The sequence below is a fragment of the Orbicella franksi genome, chromosome 3 (genome assembly GCF_964199315.1).
Source record: "Orbicella franksi chromosome 3, jaOrbFran1.1, whole genome shotgun sequence".
Classification (NCBI taxonomy): domain Eukaryota; kingdom Metazoa; phylum Cnidaria; class Anthozoa; order Scleractinia; family Merulinidae; genus Orbicella; species Orbicella franksi.
In genome coordinates this window covers 6378725-6404030 of record NC_138147.1, presented here as the reverse complement: position 1 = coordinate 6404030, position 25306 = coordinate 6378725, and the positions used below count along the sequence as shown (strand labels likewise).

The 25306-nt window shown below is 39.0% G+C and overlaps 1 protein-coding gene across 1 annotated transcript; it reads left to right on the top strand.

The window, feature by feature from the left end:
- Positions 1-19860: 19860 nt before the first annotated feature.
- Positions 19861-25273, top strand: LOC145480933 (uncharacterized). Its single transcript, XM_081459276.1, has 3 exons — positions 19861-20398; positions 22305-22646; positions 24648-25273. Exons 1-3 carry the CDS (start codon positions 20057-20059, stop codon positions 25131-25133), a joined length of 1170 nt encoding a protein of 389 aa, XP_081315402.1. The 5' UTR covers positions 19861-20056; the 3' UTR covers positions 25134-25273.
- The last annotated feature ends 33 nt before the right edge of the window (positions 25274-25306 follow it).

Sequence of the window (25306 nt, the reverse complement as noted above, 5' to 3'; positions counted from 1 at the left end):
TAAGTGTAATTTGTTATCCAGGATATCACAAGATCATCAACTAGTGTACTCGTGAAATTATTTGCTAATTTCACTCGTTACCATTGATTAACCTTTCCGGCTAATTTTTATTTCTCTTAAGAGCTCGAGATAGCGGTGTTCTATTATATTTAATCTTTTCTGCTCTATCGTCAGTTGTCGTTTTTCACTAATTTTAGACTTTGACAAAAAGAAAAGCGGTCGATTTCCAGTTAACTTTACGCAAGAGAATGGTCTCTTTGTTTGCGAAGAACTATCGGCTAGTGAAACGCGTTACATTCCCACATAATTTGATTTAGTTTATAATAATATAAATGAAAAAATGCTCGATTCTGATTGGCTGAGAGCAGTGCAGTTCAAGTGCAACACCAGTGCAAAAAGTGTAACACCGGTGCAAATTACACATCGTAATTCTGGATTATGACTGACTGAAAGACACTAGGAAATTTTCTACGCCAATGATATAATGTAAAATGATAACGAAAGCTTTGTGCAGAAACTTTGAAAAAAGTTTTCTGGAGTAAGAAAAAAATGGCTTCAAGAAAGATCTTACGGCACTTCCTCCACGCGAATTTTTTCATGTTTATATTATTAATAAGCCAAAGCGGCTCGTGCAATTTCAGCTTTTTGAAAAAATCACTCGTGCAAATTAATTCCAAATTGAACTCGAAACCGTATGATTACCTATACTAATTAATAATTGGATTATGAACTAGAGATTTCTATGAGGCGATAGTTGATGAGGGCGAGGGCCGAATCAACTATCACCTCAGAAATCGAGAGCGAATAGTCTAATTGTTTCAGTAGAATTCCAAATGAAATTTACTTCAAATAAGGTTTCCAATTATTTCTGACGCATTTAATTAATTCGCACCTTTGAAAGATCACTCGTATTGAGTTGTCATTTGAAATTGCAGTTGTGTGTACGCGCACATCAATTTCTCAATGATTTCAAGTTTTTGAAAGTTAAGAAACCGTAAATGTCCTTCGTAATTTAGTTAACCATTTACATCAAAATATTCCTTCAAAACTCTGGAAAAACGAAGAAAAACGTCGCCATTTCGTAGACGACCTCCAGCTACTGCACGCTAACGGTCGAAAGTGTGCGATCAGTCAGCCAATAAGATTACAGCATTTGCATTGGTGTTCAAGTAGAATTCTAAGAATCGCTGTCACAGTGTTCTGAGATTGTGCTATTCTTTTTATGCTCTAATTGAAAGATTTCATTTCTTTTTTGACTTTTTTGGGTTCTCAGTTAGATACTGTGCGATAATTTTTCCGCGGCAAGGCACGTGATTTCAAAGTAAACTGAAATGTGTATATATTAGGGCGAGAACTCTTTACAAAATCAGTAGCTTTGTTTTTGACCCAAAAATCTGAAGTTCTCAAACGCTGGAAAAAAGGTAAATGAACATGTTTAATGTCTCTAGGAATATATTTTGAATTTTCAACTTTGTTGCGTAATAACAGTTTAATCTATACGGTTGTTCAGCCAATGGAATCGAATAGTTCAGCATTCATATACCGTGCGAGCCTGAAAGGGCTTTTGTGCTGTTTGTTTGTTTTAAGAGAGACAAATGTATGAATTGTGGATATCTTCATTGATTTTACGAGGCATTTAAAACTGTTCAGTTCAAGCCAAGTTTAAGAAAGAATTGATCCGGATTCGCAGTTTTTCAGTCAAGTCATTGACTTAGGCAAATAAGAACTTATTTTTCTCAACTTCGTAAATCTAGTTTTTATGTTTCAATGGAATTTATTCCGGTTTTTTTTTTTTTTTTTGAAAAAAAAAGACTCTTTTGAATATCTAGAAAACTGTTTGTGTTTGTGAGAACGGACTAATACGAGGAAACAAATTTACCCAAGAATACCTAAGATCGCTTATCACACCAAATCTATCTCATTTCATTTAGTCAGATTTACACGAAAAAAAAGCAAGTTTTAAAATAGATTGTTCTTTTCTTTAAAAAAGCCTTTGTTGAGCCTCCGGAATATTTCCAAATTATGTGCAATATTCCTAGTACTTTCTTGCATTGTACTGAGACGTTGTTTCGAGTTCCCTAACGTTATTTTTGTATTATCATTCTCTAGTTTCCCAGTCAAAGAAGCGTAAGTGTCGCGTGAGTGTAATCTTCAGAAAATTTTTATCTAGCCTGCGCCGGCGCATGCGCATGAAGTGTGACTCACGCATGAGCCTGCGCGTCTTAATTGGTGATGTCTGTTCTATTCCCACAGAAATAATTGAAATTTGAAAGAGTTTACTCACAGGATTTAATCGTCTACATATGATTATGTAAAATGATTGAATTATGTTTGGATTTCATTGATTAACTTTATCATCAGGCTTATTATCAGTTTTGTAATCAGCTTTGTATTGATACGAGAGGTGTGGCTTTTATTTTTATTTGTTGAATGGTAAAATGGACACCAGGGGGTCTTCCCGCGGGTTCACGGGATGCTTCGGGATCAGCGTGAGGTTGATAAAACCGCTTAAATCACAACAGAGAGCTGATCATGATCGAATCCGCTAGAGGCCGCACATCCGGAGTTGTTAAATTACATATGTTTCCACTTTATTTTTAGATATTTCCATCACATTTTAGAATTTTACCATGCTTTTCATGCGTTTCAATGAAAATTTTCATCTTTGTATATATCGCCTCTTCCTGTAGTTTTATCGCTTTTTCAGTGGTTTAATTTCAAGAAAATCAACTGGGGAAGGGAAATATCTGAATTTGAGTGTACCAGTTGTTTTATCAAGGTTCACTTCAAGTGTTGTGCTCAAGTTCTTCTGCCAGTGTGTCAATTGTTACTATACCGTTAGATAAGCGAAAAGAAATACATTTGCTCGATACAACGCCCCGGAGCGCTTATTTCAGATTTCAAGATTGAGTCAGCTTTAGATTGATTTCGTTTTCTCTTACTTCATGTATTCAGTTTGAGTGATCTGTAAGAAAGGCCACGCAGGCTTACATGTAACATATCATGACTCGTGGTTGGTTGTTTAATCACCCACATCCGCTACGAGGCATTAATTTGTTTTCTTGTATTTCTTTTCTCTCTACCAAAGGTTCAAAATGAGAGCTGCTGTGTACCCACTGGTGGTTTTTCTGTTCGCTTTTGCAGTCGATCAGTGTTCGGCGACCAATTCATGCAAGTATAGACAGCTTTGTAATGGGGCTCAACATGTTTTAGCTTGCAGTTTGAAAAAGCGTTTTTTAAGGTCAATTTTCTTAGGAATTTTGAAGATACCTGAATTTTAGGTAGCCCTGTCAATATCCTTTAATGGTTTTGTTAGTAGTAACCATGGCAACAATCTCAAATTGGGTCGTTCTGAACAGAGGCTAGCTCTGCAGCGCATTTTAGTTCTTAACCGATCTTGCTTACTTAGATGAGTCGATAAGGGAAGAATCATAAAATGCGAACAATGGCAGTCAACATTGAGTTAAATATATAACCTTATGTAGGCTAAATGTTTAATTTCAAGAAGTTTCACTCAAGACATTGAGAATTACAGTGGAACCCCGTTATTTCGGTCACCAACGGGCCACAAAAATCAGGCCGTATTATCGGGGTGGCCTTACTAAAGGGGTTCTTTAAATAAGAAAATGACTGTACTGATTTCGTATTCAGTCCAGGGACAGGAAAGTTTGTAGCTTAGTTGTAACTGAAGTCACTCTAATCCCTTGTTGGTCTCTACAGACAACTCTTGCCCGGCGAAATACGGCTCAATGAAATACGTCAAAGTTGGTTGCTTCAATGACAGAACGGACCCGTCTCGAAGAGCATTGAAACATCTTTTATTTCAAGATCGTGACAAGCAATACACGAGTACATTTAGCGGTCGAGATATTAACTGGAAAGGGTGGAAAACCTACCTGCCAGGGTGAGTGCAATCGTTCAGAAATAAAAGAATATAATACCCTTACAGTGGAACCCCGCCTTACGGTCACCTCTTCATCCCGGCCACTTTTTTGTCCTGACGAAACAGCCATACATTTTCTTATGAGAAAACCCCATTATTCCGGCCACCTCGTTAATTCGACCAACCGCCACACTCTGAAATCCCAACCTGTCTAATCCTTTACAGTTTTATCCCGTTTATACGACCACTCGAACCAGTTATGTTCATCTCTCCAAGGTTAATATTGTATGTAGTGATTGAAGTTTCAGTGTTTTCAAATTAAATCTGCATTCCGGATGTTTATTAAAGAACAGGTGTTTAGAAAGATTGTTGCATATCCGTTAAGACGTTACTCAGTTTAGACCAGTCATGAAATTTGACCCAATCTCGTTAACACGGCCAAATTTTCATGGCCCGTGGTGACCGAATTAACGGGCATCTAATGTATTTGGTAAGGGAATAGGCCATTAGAACGAGGTTCTATAAATTGTACAACGATGCTCAACTGCAATGTTTTGCAAATATTATAAAGGAACACATCCCCTGACTTTTTTTCTAGACTTATCTGTCGCTGTGCAGACGCCGCTTTCCAAAATGGTCAACTTTTCTTCGCGCTCCAATTTCATGGTGAATGTTGGACCCTCCGGGACGCTAATGACGATTACTCTCAGTACGGGCGAAGCAACAAGTGCGAAGACACGGAGTTTCAAACCTGCCAGGATGACAACACCACGCCTTGCACTGGGGTGGCATATACCAACTATGTTTATGAGATAGTTCCAGGTAAATACAATCCAATTTCATCAACTATGGAAAAAAGATACAGTCTGCACACGAACCAAGTGGTCCATCAGGTCAGAGCTTATCCCGGTTTCTGTGGCATGAGGCGACTAGGAATATTCCTACTCACCCCCCCACCTATATGGGATCATAGTCCATCGCAGGGTTATCCCCAGCATTAAATTCGCCGGTACCCATTTTCACACCTGGGTGGAGGAAGGCACTGTGAGAGTAATGTCTTGTCCATACCTCAACACAATGTCCCCGGTCAGGGCTCGAACCTAGGGGCCCGTTTCTCGAAAGCCCCGGAAACTATTCAAATCAGCGAAGCCATTTTTAATTAATCTGTATCTAAAAACAGAGAGGGGTATACACCTGAAACGCTTTGTATGAAGAGCACCTCTCTTTATATTCAGAATACGAGAATAAAACAGCTCTGGAATCATAGGGTTTGAGATTTTGCTACGGCTTAGACTGAGTTCTGGTGTGTCCGAGACCATAGTTAAAAGTTCTTTGTTGTGAGTCTTTCTTGCTATTTTGCGGGTTGACCCTGCATAAAACGTGGCAAAATACAAAGGGTGGTTATGTGTGCTCATACAACTAACAATAGAAGCATTGCGATTATGTAATTCATGCATAGTCAATGAGCATAAAACAAAAGAAGGACCCTCCAAGGTAAATCTTTGCCTGTCTTTTTTGCTTCTTTGACGTTTGCTGGGCATCTTAAACATTTCCCTCTATTAACTGTGCTGAGATCAAGTGAACAGTCTATAAGATAGAGGTGTCGGTGTTATTGAGGTATCCGTAATTAAAGATTCAACTACATCCTTATACAGGTCTTTCTTTCAATTCTAGGACCAGGCTGTTATCAATCCCATCAACCTCAGTGTTCTTCGAAACCCAGCCCAGTTGGCTGTTTTGGAGACAGATTAAATCACCGTGCTTTACCAGAGTTACTTCTTACAGCTAGAGATCCAAGCTCGGCAGTTTACTTTGATAGGCCTATAGACTGGTACGATTGGGCAAACTTCATTGACAGGTAAAAACAGTTAATTCGTGAAGACATGATTGATAATCGCAGTTACACACACAACTTAAGCAGTTATGAAACTAAAGCCTGAAAAAAAAAATCAGTCCATGAGGCTCTGCGATACCGGTGCAGTGCTCGCAGAGGTCATTGGTTCAGTCGAATCCCGTTCAGGCCTGTTTTTTTTGTTTTTGTTTTTGTTTTGTTTTGTTTTTTTGTGGCTTAAATTTCACAACTGCTTAAGTTGTGTGTATAACTGCGATGATCAATCATGTCTTCATATCTTTCTCTGCAGTTCAAAAACATGATCTTTCATATATTCACTTACACAGTTAATTCGTTAGATACGTTCATTTAAATTGTAACAATGTTTATAGAGGGCCACAAGCTCATTAGTTTTTTAACTATTAAGTGTCACCCCCGTTAAATAAAGTTTGATTGATTGATTGATTGATTGATTGATTGATGGATGGATTTCAATCAAGTGTCGTAAAACCAAACCAAACCAATTACTTACCAATTAGACGACCCAGCCAATCTCAAACCGTAGTAAAACCAAAAACAAAACCAAGTGGTTGCCTGATTACTTTCGACACTCAATTGACAACCGCTCTATTACTGGCTTGCTTGTTAACTCTTTCGCCGATAGACCGGTTTTCATTCGAGTGTCGAAAGAGATTTGGTTTTGCACATACTCCAGCCACACACTTGGCTTAAAGACCTCGCGTCATTTTTAACCCAATCAGAATTAAAAACGTAAACCAGTGACTCCTTCTCACACGTTTTCCCGCACTTTGCTTCAGGTACATGTAATTACTAGGAGTTTTGATTGGTTTATTGTATTGCCTTTGTCCTTTGTGATTGGCTAGACTGGATTACTTCACTTGTTTTCAGTTTTACGACACTAAATTTAAAACCACTCAAATAACGTTACAATTCAAGTTACTGATGTCTTTTCTCGTTTTCTCGTTGATCATGTAGGTTTACCTGTGAATGTACAAGAAGTACCAAAGAAAAGAACTATGATTATTTTGGTATCGAGTTCTTTGGAGAGTGCTGGAGCGGTTCGATTGCCTGGTATAACCTGCATGGTCAGTCTGGTAATTGTGGAATGATCAAGGATAATGAGTGTGCTCTCGAGGCATGCCATGAACAGCGCAACAAATCTAAAATATGCGTTGGAGGAGAACTTGCTCTTTATGTCTACACCATCAAGCAACGTAAGTAGGTTTCAACAAATAACCCTAACCAGAGACTCAATTTGTTGGGGAGCATCCGCGTAGACAGAAAAATGGCGGAGCGAAACAATAGCGGGAAAGCGCGGGATCCTCGCATCAAGCCCCTCTCTCCTTCTTGCGCAATGACAATAACCTTTATTGGCTCGGAAGAAAACATTTACATGGAAGACATTACGTACATTAAAAGTTGATTAATAAAATGGATAGGAAGTAATTTTCATAAAAAATAGAGCCTGGAGGATAAAAGAATCGTTAGGTTTTCGAGTTAGCCCCTAGTAGCTATTTGAAGTTTTTTTTTATAAAAGAAAATAGTGCTAAATTGTGTTGTTATAGAGCTCGCCTGCGGCGGTTCGCGCTGAAACTAGTAGCTACACTGAACTTCATTTATCAACCATATTCTTTGTAGGAAGATCATTTTTTGCGTTTTCTTCATTTCTCGTTTTAGCAATCGACGGTGGCTACACAGAATGGCTGGAACAACCTTGTAGTACAACATGTGGATGTGGGGTAAAAAAACTGACAAGAACTTGTACGAATCCACCGCCACAGGACAGAGGAAAACCTTGCACGGGAGAATCTGAGAAAACCGAGCCTTGCAATTTGGGACGTTGTGGTAAGTTGTATCTGTCCTGCAAGCAGCTGGTTTCTTCCACCCTGAACGAGCGTATGGCGAGGGGAAACAAACTTCTTGCAAGATATGTTATATCAAAAGCTAATGATTAAAAAGCTTCTAGCTAGGTAGGTTCAAAAGTTTACCAAGATTTCATTACTAAAGTTCAAGTACAACTGAAGCGTTTTTATAGCTATGTTTAGTTAAATTCTGATAATCATCGGCATCCGAAGTACAACAAAGATACGAGAACATAATTATTCTTTGAGAAAAGCTCCTTTTTAATATATGTTCTCCGTCCACACTAAAACGAAAACCCGGTGTTTTCAAATTCCTCGGGTTTGAAGAGCGTTGATTTTCGAAAAACTCCATTTTTTGTGACGGATTAGAGTGGACGGTAGGCCTAACCATAGAAGTGAAGCTACGTTTTCGAATTCCTCCGGCATAGTGTGGACAGGGCCTTTAAGTGCGGAATGTAAACGTTCCTCATACTTCTCATCTAACAGCTCCGGTATGATGCTCGAAAGCCATCGATATGGGAATTTTGCTGGATGCTTCTCGCAGCTTGAGAAAAGCACAATTTATTCAGATGAAGCATTTTGTCCGGGAACTGGCTTGAAACGTTGATTTGTCAGGTGATTCCCGCTTTGGTCTTATTACCGTTAACAGCAAGGCAAGACTTCGACTGGCCTTCACTGAAAAAAATAATCAAAACCTGGAACGAGTGAAAAAGATACTCAGAAACGAGTACCTGGATAATAAGTGGAATACTAGAATTGACCTAGCTCTCCAGAAGGCCAACAAGGGTTATTTACCCAAACAAAGGACGGAGATGACAGGGCAAAAGTCTTGATTCTTGTTTCTGACTCAAAATCGTATCCACCGGTCGACGACTATACTTCTTATGTGGAACCACTAAAGGTTAGAATACTTTTCATCTACTGAAATTAAATCTGTGGTTTGCGGGCCTTGGTCGTATTAAGAAAAACTGTCGATCCCTCGGTCTTGAGGACGGCCCGAGACCGCAGTCGATCGAGCACAGCTTTTCCCAATACGGAAGACTAAGGCCCACAAATAAAGTGCCTAACTTTTTTTCGCTGCAGTATTGCTCTTCACTCTTCACTCTTTCCCCTCAAACAGGCCTCTTAACTCTGATCCCGGCGACAGGATACGGTGTTGTCCTTGTGGTATAGTAATTTCACGCAGCTGATCACATCATTTTATTTCTAAGATGTCTAAGATCTCTCACAGATAACAAAGAAAGAAAAAAGAAATCGAAGCCCACACCTGCAATTGAGACCCCAGACCTTAACGTTGTAAATGCCCAATATAACTGAAAATCAATTTCAGATCTCATCAAAGATAAACAACCTCATCGTAATGGAACAGTTAAACTCTTCTTAATACTTTGTCACGTGAGCAATGGACACTCTATAAGCCGAAGACGAAGAAGCATCAGAAGGTAAATGCAGAGCCGGGGGAGAAAAATCACTGATAATGGAAGAGAAAATGAAGAACTAAAAAAAAAAAATAGAAAAAAAAGGGGACCCGAAATACAGGGATTTTATTGCTTGCTTTGGTGATCGGATAAGAAGATTTATGGAAAAAAAATACATGGCACAAAGTAGGCAATTTACAAAAACAATCTGTAACATATCTGCATTGCCGGCGGTTATCGCAGTTATCGGCAAAGCGGAAATCCTTAGTACTCTTAGTAGTACAAGCGATAATCTCGTTTCATTCCTTTTGCAGGAAAAGGACGTGGAGATTTTTACAGTTGCAGTTGGGCCGAATATCAGAGAAAATGAACGCCTTAGCATTGTGTCTTGAAAGAAAGAGAGAGTGTTCCATGTTCAAGACTTTCACTACCTCTTCAATATCTTAGCAGATGTTCTGCTTGACGTTTGTGAAGGTAACACTATAACTTCATAACACACACATTACCAAAATAGACTGAAATAAAACAGGTTTAGGACATTCTTTTCTACAGTATCTGGGTGATAAACGAAAGAACGGGACGCCGGGCGAAAACCGAATTGTTAAGAAAACCAAAGGAGCTCAGTCACGATTTGCGCATATTGAAAAGTTTAGCCTCAATTTTTCAAATTCGTCGTTTGCAATCCGTGTTAATCTTCTCCATCCTTAGCCATCCTTGTTCCTTTATGGTTTATCATTATCTCTTTGATGTTTTTCTATCTTATTAAACTGTTATTTTCAGGTTTCCTACCATTTAAAGGTAATTTTGAATGTGGCCAAAATAACTCAAGATACCGTCACTGTCACAACCAGGCGGCGTGTTTCCTTTTGTTCAACTCGATTTGAAGCCGGATTATGGCAGTAACTAAACTCTGTACTTAAAAGACGACTGGAGAGACTAGCAAGCTAAATAAATGAGTTGACGTGGTTGTGTTCAATAATGTTATTATTCCACTCACACAGCTTCGTCCTCCCTCAGTCATCTCGCCAACTCCTACAATTCCTGACCCTGTTCTTGGACTCAATCCTGTAGTTTTCCGGTGTCGATCAACTCGCCTAGCAAAATTCTCACGCATATATAGTTATCCTCTAGGGTCCTATAGATCCGCTAACACTAAGCTCTGTTTTCCCAGTTTCAGGTTCAAACGGTTCGGGATTTGCTGCAGAATTTTGAAACCTGAGCAGACACAATGAGATATACTGAGGCATCGAGTTTGGGGATTACAGGAAATCAGAGAATCAAATACAAATGTAGCATGAATGTTAATAAAAGTCGAAGAACACGAAGGAGTGGATTGGTTTTTCATTCTCAGTCAGTGCAGTGGCCTGAATCAATGTAAATTATTGGCAAGAATTGTAGGATGAAACCATTGAATCTTTATGCTAGGTAACTGTGGCATATGTGCCCACGCCGAGAGAACTTGCAGAAACATCGATATCTTGTGAGTAACCTATTATTCCGACTAACGTTTTCAATTTCGATGAGGGTGGCAAAGGGTTCAGCAGAGGGTTCAGAGAGTTCAGTCCGAGAGTAGACGAGGGAAAAGCACCCGGGGGTTGGGGGTACTCCCTTATATGGGCTATATAGGTATGTGCGGCCTCAAAGGGTATGGTTTTTCAGCCATTTTTGTCAAAAATAGGGTATCGATTTTAGCTGATTTTGGTCATAAATAGGGTATGGTTTTTGCGCTATAGCCTTAAAATGGGTATGTCTTTAAGAAGCCGCTTTTTCATCATTATCGAAAAGAAAATCAACAAAAGCCCTTCACAAATTATGTTTACGGTAATTTAACATTGGTCTGAACTAAGGAACTAATTATAACGCAGGTCTAAAACAGGGTTTTGATTTGAGGGTCAGGTCATAAATGGGGTTTCGAATTTTTGGTCAGGTCATAAATAGGGCGGGGAATAACGCAGATTTTGGTCATTAAAAGGTTAAGGGTTTTGGGAAGCGACAGCCCCACCCAATTTTTCTGGGGGGGGGGGGGAGCACCTGATCTCCAAAGATTAATTACAGAAGAAATAAGTTATAACCATCACTAGAGCACGTCCTCCGATATCCATTTTCTGTAATCTTAATTGTTCTAGATCTAACGAATATTACATGTTACATGTAGCGACCGTCGCGGAAGTAGTATGTATCAGGTCAATAGCCGGCTTGGTTCCACATGAACTGATAACGACTGATTTAATGAGAAATGGTTGCAGAACCGATTTAATGAGATGCGTTATCATTATTACCTCATTCAAGAGACTGCCCACATACCCTGGTATTCGATGATAAAAAGGTTTAACAAAACGAGCGGCTTGTCGTTGTACACCTTAAATCTGGATGTCATGAATTTCCTTTTTAGGTATGCGAATCACATACCCTGGTATTCGATAATAAATTGAACTGACCCAATGCAAGATCTGGATGTCATGAATTTCCTATTGGGTATGTGAATCCCACACAGATGGTCTCTTACTCATAGATAACACGAGTTTTCTTTTAAATATGTTCGGGGCAACGATGCAGGTTCCTTCTGATAAATCCGACAGTAAAAGTAAGTAAAGTAAAACTATATATTTAGCCGCCGGGTTAGCCTTCGTGATAATTGTAGTAAAATAAAAAGATCAAGTTTAAAAACTTGATTGAGGTCCTTAAAGAGTTCCACTCCTAAATATTTATTTTGTTTACGGTGTTTATTTATGGTGCTTTGCGCGGGACCTCCTCCGATTTTTCTCTCTTTGGACTCATTGAAGAACGCCGTCCGATTGTTGACTTCATTAGGAGCCTAGGATCTCGAAGCTTAGGCCCGGCCCTCCACACTACACCAGAGCAATTTAAAACGCAACAATCACCGGTCGTTTTATATTTTTGTTTGAAGAAATCCACGGAAATTCAGGGAAATCTCGTTGTTCTCCTGATCCTATCGTGATCCTATCGTGTTCGAAAAGGTCCGTTTTAAAATCTTATAAAGAGGATATTACATGCCTGCGCGTGGATACGAATTTTATCTTCGAGTGTTCAACTCGATATGAGATATTGAGTTGAACATGAGGAGATAAAATTCGTATCCACAAGTGGGCATGTAATATTCTGTTTACTATATAAACATACTAATGACGGCGCTTTTGACGATTTTCCGAAGATTTCCGAAGATTTTACAAAATTGTTCCGAAGGCCAGACCAACGCTTCCGAACATTTTCCGAACATTTCCGAAAATTTTCCAAAGATTACCCGAGATTGACGAAGACGACTGAAGAAGATCCGAAGATGTTTCAATCATACATCAACAAATTTAAGTGTAGTTAAAAGGACAAAGGAAAAATGTTATCAAAAAGAAATGATATCTTCACAGTGTGAAAGATAACAATATATATGTTATTGGCCGGCTGGGAGGTCCGTGTAGACTCCTCGCCAAGTAGCAGTTCAGAAGAAAGCGCGAATGAAGATGAACCTGACACGAGGTCGATTTCGCGTCCGTCAGGTTCAAAAAGGAAGAAGAACGATAGCCAGCCTCGATCGACGGGAGAAGCAACAGAGAAACAACAACAAAAGAAGAACAAGAAGCAAAATTTTAGTTTAAATGACGACGAAATGGAAGAATTGACCCCCTGGATATTTTCAGCCCTAGAGGTCGCTCAAGTGGAAGCTGAAATTCGCCCGCAAGTTGCTGACAGTCCACGCGTGAAAGTATTTTCAGAAAGGGAACGCTTAACAAAGCACATGCTTAGCGAAGAACAAAAGCGAATTTTCGGCTTCTCATCGCTGGATTTTGTCGCAAGTTTGCCGGCAACACTTGTGAGTGACTGCTCTAAACTACGAGATAAGCAGAATAGGAAAGCTGCATTCTCAGCAGCATGGATGAAATTACTGTCAAGTTTTTGAACTGGAAAGTCTTCCCAGGAGCGGTTAATTGTTGAAAGATTTTTAGTCGGCCAACAGTTCAACATCGAAGTGGTCCATGCAGTTATTAGCCTTGTTCGTGAATTGGTTTATACCTGTGTCCATTGGCATATTCAGGGTCGGAAAATGTCTGATACAACTTTGGATTCTCACATACTGATGGCTATCAATAATGGCACAAAGGCCATTGCTCTTGACCAAAGCCCCTACAGTCATATTTTGTGAGATCATCACACCATAGTAATCTGTATGTGATACCTAAATCACTCCATTGATGTGGTCAGCTAAATCCTGAGATTCATTAGCATTTGTGAATGCAAAAATTTGATCAGCTGATTCTACACTAAATGAATCCCCTACTGCATTGAGAACATCTTCTACATTATTTATTTATTTATTTATTTATTACAATTTAATGGCCAGCGGTAACACAGATATACTAAAAAAGATAGATACAATAAAAAAAAAAGAAAAAAAAAAAAGAGAAAAGTGCCATAAGGATTGTCAGCAAAAGAGACATCAATCCCCATGCTAGGCAGACCACCTGATAAAGAAAAGGAATAGGAGAGAGAAGAAAGAAAGAAAGAAAGAAAGAAAGAAAGAAAGAAAAAACACCAAAAAGTTACAAAACAAAAGCTTCTATAAAGGCAACTAAATTAAACATTTCTTGAAGTTAAGTAGTCCCTTGCTCCCTTTTTAAAACCAGAAATGCTTGAAGCCTGACGAACTGACAGTGGTAACACATTCCACTTGTCAAAAATTATATGAAAAAAGCTATACTTAAAAGTATCAGTCCTAACATAATTCGTCTTCATTGTAAGATCATCCCTACCCCTCAAGGGGTATCTTTCAAAACGTGAATAAAATTTGATAAAAGAGGATATGTCTATATTAATATGCCCATTGAGGACTCTATAAAAAAAACAACACATCAAACAAGAAACGTCTGTCCCCTAGAGATAACAAGTTTAGATTTGCTTTGTGAGTGTCAGTCCTCACCAGTTTTTAGAATAAACTCGGAGGCTCTTCGCTGAATCCTTTCCAGTTTACATCAAAATAAACAGCATTATTACCATACAGCTCATCATGAACCTCATTTCCATCGCAGATGACATTAACAAAGGAATTAAACTACATATCTGGAATTTGATTCCAGAGAAGTGACAAATCTAATTTATTCTGGAAGCAATAAGTCCCAAATTTCACTGCAATTAGGGTACATGCATTGCTGCCAAACCTACCTCCAACTGGGGATTGAGAAATGCTTGTTGGGAAAGTGAAAATGCGGAGGCAATTTGACAGGGTATCACCAAGTTGCTTGTGGAACATGCAACATAAGCAGTACCATTGCCACTAAGATTCAAAACCACATCCCTATAACCCTTTTCAGAATTTTTATTCTGTATCATGTCCTTTCTATCGATCAGTTTCCCAAGAGAAGGACCATAGGATGGGGCAGACAAATTCCCTCCACTGGAAAACTTGAGGATGCTATAAATTGATTCAATAACACTTCCATTTATGCGGAGTGGACTGATAAAATATTTGCCATTGAGAGCAACATTGTCAAAAAACCAGTCACAGAATGACAGAGAGCCATTGATTCCGCCGACAACGGGAATAAATCACTATCCACTATATTATATCGACCGCACTTCACAAAAATAACCTGCACTCGAAGGGGTGGAAGCCCAGGAGGTAAGTGTGGAATTATCTTGAGCCTTCGAAGCAAGCTCCTTGTTTTGTTGGGCTTGTTTCTGTGCAATCCTACAGGGTAAAATGTCCTTTACGGAGGTCGAGGTGGTCGAGGATGAAGAGTCGATCACATCTTACTTGCGTGGCTCCTCGTTTCGACATTCTCGATCATGATCGTCGCTTGAATTGTGCCGCTTCATCATCATCAACCACTTTTTACGGCATTATAAAACACAGGAACAACGTCCGAAAAGGGATAAAGTTTGATCAATAAGAAAACTACGAAATAGACACTTCGACTTTTCCCGACTTTCGCTGATGATGAGTCACTGCGATCGATAATTTTTTTCCTCTGCAAGTTGAAAGTGTGATACATATGGCAAAGGATTGTGGGAGACTGAACGTGAAGAAAGTGAGGAATGGAACAGGAAAATGGAGAGAGAATTGGCGCATTCGGCGTATTTTATTATGTCGACATGTCCACCTGGCGCCGCCATTTTGCGTTTACCGATGCGCGCTGACGTAGACCGGAAGTGACCTATTTCGCGGGAAAAGAAGCCTAAAAATAGACCGGTCTATAAAAATGCCGTGACATAGACTTAGTATGGGAGTTGCACGCTCCAAGTGATGGGCTCCTGCAGGTGTCAACTGACCATAACAGGAATGTCCTGTATCAAAGAAGGACGCTATAAACCAAGCATGTCATGTATGTGTCTTTCAACCTATTAGCTGGAGTATGGTCGCTAACTAGGGCAACTCGTCGCCGCCGTCGTCATGCGTACGCGCTCACGAGCAATACCGCTAGCCATGATAACCATGAGAAAATAAAATCATGAGTTTCATTTTCTTTCCCATATGAGTATTGGGCTCCGCTTGGCTTCGCTATTAAATCAGTGGGTACGCCCCGCAGTCTAAGATGGACAGGGGGCTCCGGGGACAAGAATACACATTTTCGCATTTTCGCACACAATCATTTTTGCATTCCGTTATTCGTAATCGGGAACAGCTCAAAATTGTCACGTAATATTTAAAATCAGTTCTCTCACTGAGTATATCGCTAAATCTATATAAGCGATAACGTTAGGCCTGATCTATCAGGCAAACCAAACATGATTTGTACGGAGATGTTTTTATTTCTCGTTACAATTTTGGAGGTCAAGGGAGACTGTTTAGCAAGTAACTGCCAAATGATTTCCCTCGACGTGTACCAAGATGCCGTACAATTCAATTCAGTGCTACATGAAGTGCATGCAGGACTGTCGCTGTTTGTCTCTCAACTACAAGGAAACCAAAGACCAAACATACTGCGAGTTGAACGAAGGAAATCACTTTACTAACAAAGCTCTCTCAAACACTCTCCTGGATCACGTTATTACATCCTACGGAGGGATTACGGCTCGGAGGTAATGTAAAGGTCTTTGCTGTGTCCACTTGTTAAAGTAAAAACATCTTATTCCCTTGCTATTTGATATTTTCAAATCTTAACCGACTAAAAGATACCCGAATGTTATTTAGATATATATATATTGTGCCTACACGTTCAGGTTAGTGTTTAGATGAAACAAGTATCTTGGATAAATTCATTATCATTTACCATCTAGTGGAAAGTTAGACAATATTTTTTGGTGAATTTGGTTTTGAACTGGGAAAATTTTAAAAGTAATATTTCTAAAGATGACATAAAATCATTTTCACTTAACCACATTGGATTAATTAATCTTGAGAGTTTCAAACTGTTAGCTTTATGTGGGGTGCCCATGTTACTGCTAATGAATTTTCTTTGTTATAATAATTTCCAATAACCTATATGACGTTTTTGTAAACGGTCTTCTGTTCTTAAAAGTCTAGAAATGCAAACAATTAATCAGTTAACCAACGTTTTAGATCCGCATGTGCAAGGCCTTCGATTTTGCCGGTAGTCTATATGGGTTGTCTGAAACCTTTGTGTTTAACGCCAATCTTACGATTTTAAAGTTCAGATCGAGGATTTTCGTATGCTTTATTCAATCGACAAGTTAATAAATTTTTGGGTATGCTTCTTTCACACAACAAAAGAGGAAGTAAGAGAGTTAATTCCTCATATGGGGCTGATTTCTGAGGTAATAATTATCATTTCTGAACAGAATAATAACCATGGGAAAAGCGACTTCCCATACGTTCTTGATAAATTCTACCCATGATGCCATGCACGACTTGCAACTCAATCATCGCGGGTTTCTCGGCCGGATACATCTGCTGCGTGTGCAAAAGAAGACGGGTAACCAAAGAAAAGCTAAAGGAAATAAAACATGAAAACAAAACTGCGTCTAATAAAGTGATAGTAGGTGCCGTTTATTATTGGGTACCTCTAACTGCAAAAAAAACGAAACAAAACAAAAAACAACTGAGTGAAATGAAGCGTTACAGAATTTTTGACTTTAAGGCAGGAACTTATTAACTAAAACTAACTAAGCACAAAATTTATCAAAAATTATAAAATATTAAAAGGGGCAAATGAAGCTAAAAAAATTAAATAATAAGATTTCATAAGCAATTCCAAGAAGATATGTCTAAATATTCTTGAAGCTTGAATATTAAAGCTATGGATGATTGCCTTAATTTAAAATGACGATTTGTTTTTCGATTGGATTATTTATAGCCGAGTATTTAACAATTTAATTAAGTGTCTCTATGCATGTTTCATTATCATTTTTCTTATATCCTCGATCCTTTTGTTCCCGAAAATGGCAAGATGCAAGATAACAGCGCAAACCCAATAAGGGAGATACAAAAAAGAAATGATGTTTGTGAAAAAGGCATCGGTCTAAAATTGTTCTGGCTTAGCGGTAGTTTGGTCCCAAAGTTTGTTAAAAAGTAAATTTTGATGAACCTTTTTACGTCACCAGAAGCACGACGGCAACCACTGTGTTGGTGACATCACGTGCAAAAATGGTTGCTGTAGGAACAATCCGTGTCTGAATGGAGGAGCCTGCACTGATGAAATCTGTGAACCCATCAGCGTTCGATACAAGTGTTCTTGTGCGAACCCGTTTGTTGGAAAACACTGCGAGATTCAGCTGAGAAGCTGTCAAGACTAGAAAGCAGCTGGAGTGGACAAGTCTGGATTGCACAAAATTATCGACAATACCAATCAAACCCTTCAAGTGTTCTGTGATTTTAATTCGGAGCCTGGATTCGCCTGGAATTTGATCGAGTCGCTTAGTTTGTCTAACAAGCACCTTTTTCAGGTAAATATCCTAAATAAATTAGAAGAGAATCTTCTGCCTGACTTATAACTTAACACTAAGAGGCCTCTCTGCAAAAACATCATTGTGAGCAGGGGTAACATCCGAGAAAGTTTTCCAAAAGGAATGCTAAGTCAGTCAGTCGACAAACGATGAATATCATAAGTCGGTCATAAATCACACAGCAACTATGTCAATTTCGATTTTTGGACTAATTTTTGGTGATGTCGGCTGAAGGCAGTAAGCGATTATAACAATTGCAAGAAAGATTTGAGGAAACTTAAAAAAAAGCAACACAGACGGCACGGTATATACGGATTACCTGCGAGCCTCATTTGAAGACTTCGACCTCGTCAGAGTCACACCCACGTTGGTAAGTAACTGCCAAAAGTACGAGCTTGTCAACATCCGGGGAAACGAATGTGCTAATTGCATGGCAGCGACTTGGTATCTAAAAGGCTCTCTCGCTCTACACATCGACAGTTCAATAAGCCTTGGTTGCGATTTCGATGGAAATCAGAGTGGTGATGGCAAAAGCGCTAATGAACTCATACATCAGTCCTGTAAAATTTTGAGTTTTCAAATCCGCGTTGCACAAAAGGTATTCAATACATCAAGCTCAAATTCCTTGGGACAGTTAATCGTGTTGTGTCCTTTTAATATTCAGAGCTAATTTGTATCTGAAACTGTATCGCTCATGCTAATGAGGCAAATATTGTAAACAAAGGTTCTCCCATAGGTACAGATGCTATATTCCACTTTTAACAATCATTTAGACTCTACAGTAGTGAACGAATTAGTAAATAGGATCATAGAGACGAATTAAAGCATTGCAGTTCGGCCTTAAGCATGAATTGCTTGCCTGACATGTAATTTATAAACCAAACATTAATATGGTCCTCAGTTTAACAGTCGTAAAATGACATAACAGTTGCATAGTTTTTCCTCTGAGATCATTATACAAGCCGGATTTGGACGGGACTTCTATTTTTATCACGAATCAAACTTGACACCCAAACCTAGGCTTATGTGTTTGCGTCAGGAGATATTGCATATTAGGATATCTGACACTTAACACAACCACTAAGGTTATGGTTGTTTTAGTATAGAACAAACAATAATACGACCAAAAGTTTGCTTATGACAACAGAAGACCCAAACGATCAAGCTTAGACTTCTGACAAAAGGAAATGCTTGGTAAAGGTGCGAAAGAAACTGGAGTTTTTTTAGCTAAACTGATTCCGAAACTCGCCGTCACAAACTTCAAACTACGTGCAATAACTCAAAACTAAAATGCAGAAACAGAACTTCTTAATATTCATTCTATTCGAACATTCCTCAAACATGCTGAAGTATTGTCGATCTCCGACCACTTGCATTAAATCACTGAGTAAGCTTTCTTTGAAGACGGCAAATTAATCAGTTTCCATTTATCGAGTTTCACGATAACCTTTGAGTAACACCTGTTTTGAACCTCACAGTTGAATCCAGTGTGAATTTAGAGATATCTTGAAGGATTTTGATGAAGTTCTCTTTAATTTAGATCTTTCGCTCGCTGGAGAAAACTGACAACGCTTCTGAGGAAACTGACAACACTACTGACACGCTGTAAAAAGTTTGGCGACATTTTCGAGCTCTGCACGCGATGGTGCCATCTATGCGTCTGTACGCACGTACTCTTAATTAAAATGTTAATTAGCCATCGAGCCGAGCGAGTGAGAAATTTTATAGTTCTTGTAAAATAGCCGCCACGTAATTTCTAAATAAAACCGTTCGATTAAAGCATCTACAGATCATAACAAAGTTTCACGAAGGAAGTTTGAAACGAAATAAAACTCTCGCTGCAAGTTGTATTGATGTCTGGTTTGTTGTTGACAAATATTTCGATTAAAATTCCCCCCTCCAGTCAGTTATAAACTTTCTGAAGGTCAATAAGTCATGTGTCTGCAGAGGCACCATTCCATTCGTGCTGACACCCAACCAGCGACAGGTGGGTTTAATTTGGTAAGGAAAAAGCATATTTATTTAATCTTAATGTCAATCGTATTCTGGTGTTCGGCATCAGAAACAGATCAGTTTTTTTCGTCGCTGATTTATATCCTAAGCGATCTTTAAAATCCCTTCTCTAACTAGGAATGTCGTTAAATCTTAAGCGATAACGCCAGGCCTGATCCATCGAGCAAAACGAAACATGATTTGTGCGATTGTGTTTTTATTTCTCGCTACAATTTTGGAGGTCAAGGGAGACTGTTCAGGAGGTAATTGTCAAAAGATTTCCCTCGACGTGTACCAAGATGCCGTACAAGACTCAGAGTTAGTTGGCCATGTATTTCACAATTCTGTCACGTTAAACCCAATTCAGTGCTACATGAAGTGCATGCAGGGCTGTCGCTGTTTGTCTCTGAACTACAAGGAAAACAACGACCAAAAATACTGCGAGTTGAATGAAGGAAGTCACTTAACCAACAAGAGCTCCCTCAAACACTCTCCTGGATCCCGTTATTACATCCTACGGAGGGATTACGGCTCGGAGGTAATGTAAAGGTCCTTGCTGTGTACATGTATCAAACTAAAAACATCTTATTCCCTCGCTATTTGATATTTTCAAATCTGAACCGATTAAGAGATACACGAATGTTATTTAGATATATATATATACATATTGTGCCTACACGTTCAGGGTAGTGTGGAGGTAAAACAAGTATCTCGGATAAGTTCATTATCATTTGCTATCAACTAGAAAATTGGACAATTTTTTTGGGTGGGTGTTGTTTCCAACTGCAAGAACTTCAAAAGGTAATCTTTCTAAAGATGAGTTATCGATATTGGATCAATTAATTTTAACAGTTTCAAACTGTAAGCTTAGTGTGGGGCGCCTATGTCACGGCTAATGAATTTTCTTTGTTATAACAATTTCCAATAACGTATATGACATTTTTTAAAACGGTCTTTCTATTTAAAAGTCTAGAAATGCAAACAATTAATCATGCAACCAACGTTTTAGATCCCTGAGTGAATGGCCTCCGTTTTTACTGGTAGTTTATATCGGTTGTTTGAAACCTTTGCGGTTAACGCCAATCTTACGATTTTCAATTATTGAGCATACTTACTGGAATGCTTTTTTCAGTTAATTCCTCACATGAGCCTTATTTCTGAGGTAATAATTAGTATTTCTGAACAGTATAATAAGCATGGAAAAAGCGACTTCCCGTACACTGAAGTTCTTTAAAATGAAATGCTACCCATGATCTCATACATGACTTCCATATCAACCATCGTGGGTTTCTCGGCCGGATTCCCCAGCTGCGTGTGCAAAAGAAGTCGGGTAAACAATGAGAAGCTAGAGAATATAAGGCATGAAAAAAAACTTGCGTCTGATGAAGTGGTTGTACGGTCTTGTACATGACGTTTATTAAAGCTGTATTTGGCATATTGGGTACCTCTATCTGCAAGAAAAATCAACAAATGCGTGAAATGACCAAATACAGTTTGACTGGAGATCATTGAACTACAATCTGACGCTGCATTTAATTAAGTTATTTCTGAGATGGAACTGTATTGACTAAAACCTAAACAAAGATTCATTAAAAATTATAAAATATTAAAGTGGGCAAATAAAGCTAAGATCCGTGATCGAAAAAAATAAGATTTCATGAGTAACTCTATAAAGATATGTCTTAAAATCTATTCTTTTTCATCATTCGTGTAATTTGTGAAGCGCTGCAGAGAATTTTTGGCTATAATCGGCGTGTGCGCTAAAATCGAATGCTGTATTTTTGACATGGGACTTATTCAGTAACTAAAACGAAGCACCAAGGTGATAAAGCTAAGATTCCTCGAAATATAAGATTTCATGAGCAATTTTAAAAAGATATGCGTTAAAATGTATTATTTTAAATATTTTGTGAGAATGAAGCACTACAGAGGACAAAGCACTACAGAGAATCCTAGGCTTTAATGCGTGTGAGTGAGAATCTGACGCTGTAGTTACTTATTTATGACATGGAAATGTGTCAACTAAAACTTAGACCAAGATCCATTGAAAATTTTTAAATATTGAAATAAAGCTAAAAATATTAAGATTTCATAAGTAGTTCTAAAAAGATGTGTCTTTAAATATTTTTTGTAATCATTCGTGCGTGTAGCTTGAATATCAAAGCTATGGTGACTCGACTGGATTATTTATAGCCGAGTGTTAACAATTTAATTAAGTGTCCCCATGCAAAATGCTTCATTCACCATTTTTCTAAAATCCTCGATCCTTTTGCGCTCGAAAATAGCAAGATGCAAGTCAACAGCACAAAACCAATAAGAAAAATAATAAAAAAAGAAGCAATGTTTATGAAAAAGGCATAAATCTAAAATTGATCTCGATTGGAGGTAGTTTGGTCTAAAAGTTTGTTAGAAAGCAAAATTTTATGGACGTTTTTCTTCTTTAGAAACGCGACGGCATCGCGTCCTGTGTTGGGGGCGAAACTTGCATCAATGGCTGCTGCAGGAAAAATCCGTGTCTGAATGGAGGAGCCTGCAATGAAATCTGTGAGCCTACCAGCGTTCGGTACAACTGTTCTTGTCCGGAACCGTTTATTGGAAAACACTGCGAGATTCAGCCAAGAAGCTGTCAAGACTACAAAGCAGCTGGAGTAGACAAGTCTGGATTATACAAAATTATCGACAATACCAATCAAACCCTGCAAGTGTTCTGTGATTTTAATTCGGAGCGTGGGTTCTCGTGGAATTTGATCGAGTCGTTTAGTTTGTCCAACAAGCACCTTTTTCAGGTAAATATCCTAAATAAATTAGAAGAGAATCTTCCGCGTGACTTATAACTTGAAACTAGAGGGTGTCTGTCTAAAAAAAACGTTACTGTAGGCACAGGTACCATCCGAGAAATTCCGTTAAAAGAAATCTTAAAAATGTTTCACCCATTAGCTCGTAGCACATGAATGAACAAGAAATTTGTCTGGTACTGACGTTAAAGGGTTACGCATCATTTTCGAGTTGGCTCACAGCAGTCTTTGATTACGACAAACGATAGACTTTCTCGGAGATAGAATACTATTAGTACCAGTTCCTTACTAAGCGAGTACAAATAAGAGCTGTACATATCATTTCATCCCAGTTCGCATAAGAATCTTATGGCTGTTAGCAGCCACAACATGTTGTCTCTCTTTCTCACTTGCCTCTCCACGCTACCGCGCTTCTCTACCCCCTCCTCCCTTTCCTTATCCTTTTACACTTCCAACTCATCCAAGCGCGGTCGCATTTCTCTATCCCTTATTGAGCGAGCGTAAAAGGGACTGTCGCGAATAGCACAAAACATGAAAAGCACCGTTACAAACACATCCCTGAATATAACAAAGCGTGCAAACTGAAGAGAGCCGAGGGAATAGCACTGCAATAACCAGATGTTTTTGAGGCAAAGCACGCATAAGAACGTTACTGAACCAGTATCAAATGTGCAAACTGATGAGAGCCGAAGGAATAACACTGCAAAAACCAGATGTTTCTGAGGCAAATCACACATACAAGAACTTTGCTGAATATAACAAGGCGTGCAAACTAAAGGGAGCCGAGGGAAAAGCAGTACACAAACCTGATGTTTGTGAGGCAAAACACGCGTACAAGAACATTACTGAATATAACAAAGCGTGCAAAACTGAAGGGAACCGACGGAAAGGCACTACACAAATCCGATGTTTGTGAGGCAAAGCACGCATACAAGAACACTGACTAAATATAACAAAACGTGCAAACTTGAAGGGAACCGACGGAAATAAAGGCACTGCACAAACCCGATGTTTGTGACTCAAAGCACGCACACAAGAACATTACTGAATATAACAAAGCGTGCAAACTAAAGGAAGTCAAGGGAAAAGCATTGCACAAACCCGTTGTTCGTATGGCAAAGCACGCATGCATACAAAACATACCTGAATATAACAAAATCTGCAAACTTGAAGGGAGTCGAGGCCGGGGAAAGGCATTGCACAAACCCGGCTTTTGCGAGGCAAAGCACGCATAAAATAATAAACAGTTCTGCGTGCAACTTCACAGTAAAACCGTGAAATACTAAAAGGGCGTACGGGAAGCTGGGAAAACATGAGTAAAAGCCAGGCAACGGAATAAGGACACCACGCGCGCAAAAACAAGCTTGTAAGACTAAAAGAAACAAACCACAAGACAAAGTTCTGCTGTAAAAGTAAGGGTGCCGGACTTGGGTATTCATAAACTGGACCTGCTGTACGCGTTTAGTTCAGTTGAGGGAATCAGGAAACTCCTGTGCAAGCAGCATGGACGAGAACTTTATAATCCGGCATAGGGTACAACACGTGAGGTTAATTACGAAGCGGAGGAATCTTACCCGAACTGGGCTGAAATGAGACGCAGAGCGCTCTTATTTGTACTCGCTTAGTAAGGGACTGGTACGAATAAGTGTTCTATTCGAGATAATTATCGTAGTGACAATTATATTATGCTATTTCATTTTCTCCAGGGTTAGCAACTATTTAATTTTGAGTTTGAACTTATTTGGAGATGTTGAATGAAACGTGCCGTTTGAGTGATTATAATAATTGCATGCCGAGCTCACGTCAAGTTTGCTTAAAGAAAAAAGACAAAAGGAAGCTTGAAAAAGACGAACATTTAAGTAAAATGTGATTAAAATGATCGGGATTTTTTTTTAGCAGAGGGGTTAAGCTGTCTTAAAACGATGCGTATTATGAAAATTTGGAAAAATCCATTATTTTAATTTATATTTCGTGGTCTTTCTTTTCTTTCAGAGTGACGTTGTCTTTTACAATTACCTGGATTCAAGTGCGGTCAGCAGCGATTCCCCAAACTGGCAGGCGTACCTGATAAGAAGGGATTACCTTGTTTGGCTCAGAGATCACTCGACTCATTGGCGAGCTACTTGCCGATTCAACACAGACGGCACGGTATATACGGATTACGCGCGAGCCTCATTTGAAGACTTCGACATCGTCAGAGTCACGCCCACGGTGGCAAGCAGCTGCCAAAAGTACGAGCTTGTCAACATTCGGGGTAATGAATGTGTGAAGTGTACGGCAGCAACCTGGTATCTAAAAGGTGATTATCCTCTGCATATCGACAGTTCATATCCCCATGGTTGCGATTTCGACGGAAATCAGAGTGGTGATGTCGTAGGAAACGAAGACAATTTTGGATTTTACCAAGTTGTAAACTCGAAATTCCGTTGTACTTCAAGCTCAGAAGCAACCACTCAGTTTTGGTTTGGGAGCAAATGACTGACTTCACTACCGCAGAGTAGAGAAGTTTTTTTTCCTTCATTCGTCAATAAATGAACACGGTATGATTAAGTTAAGCCGCAGTTTAATTGAATGACGGTGTCAAATACCTTTTCGTGTCGAATGTTACGCGGCCGTAACTCGCGTTCCCCGTTTCACTTTCTTTGCAAGTT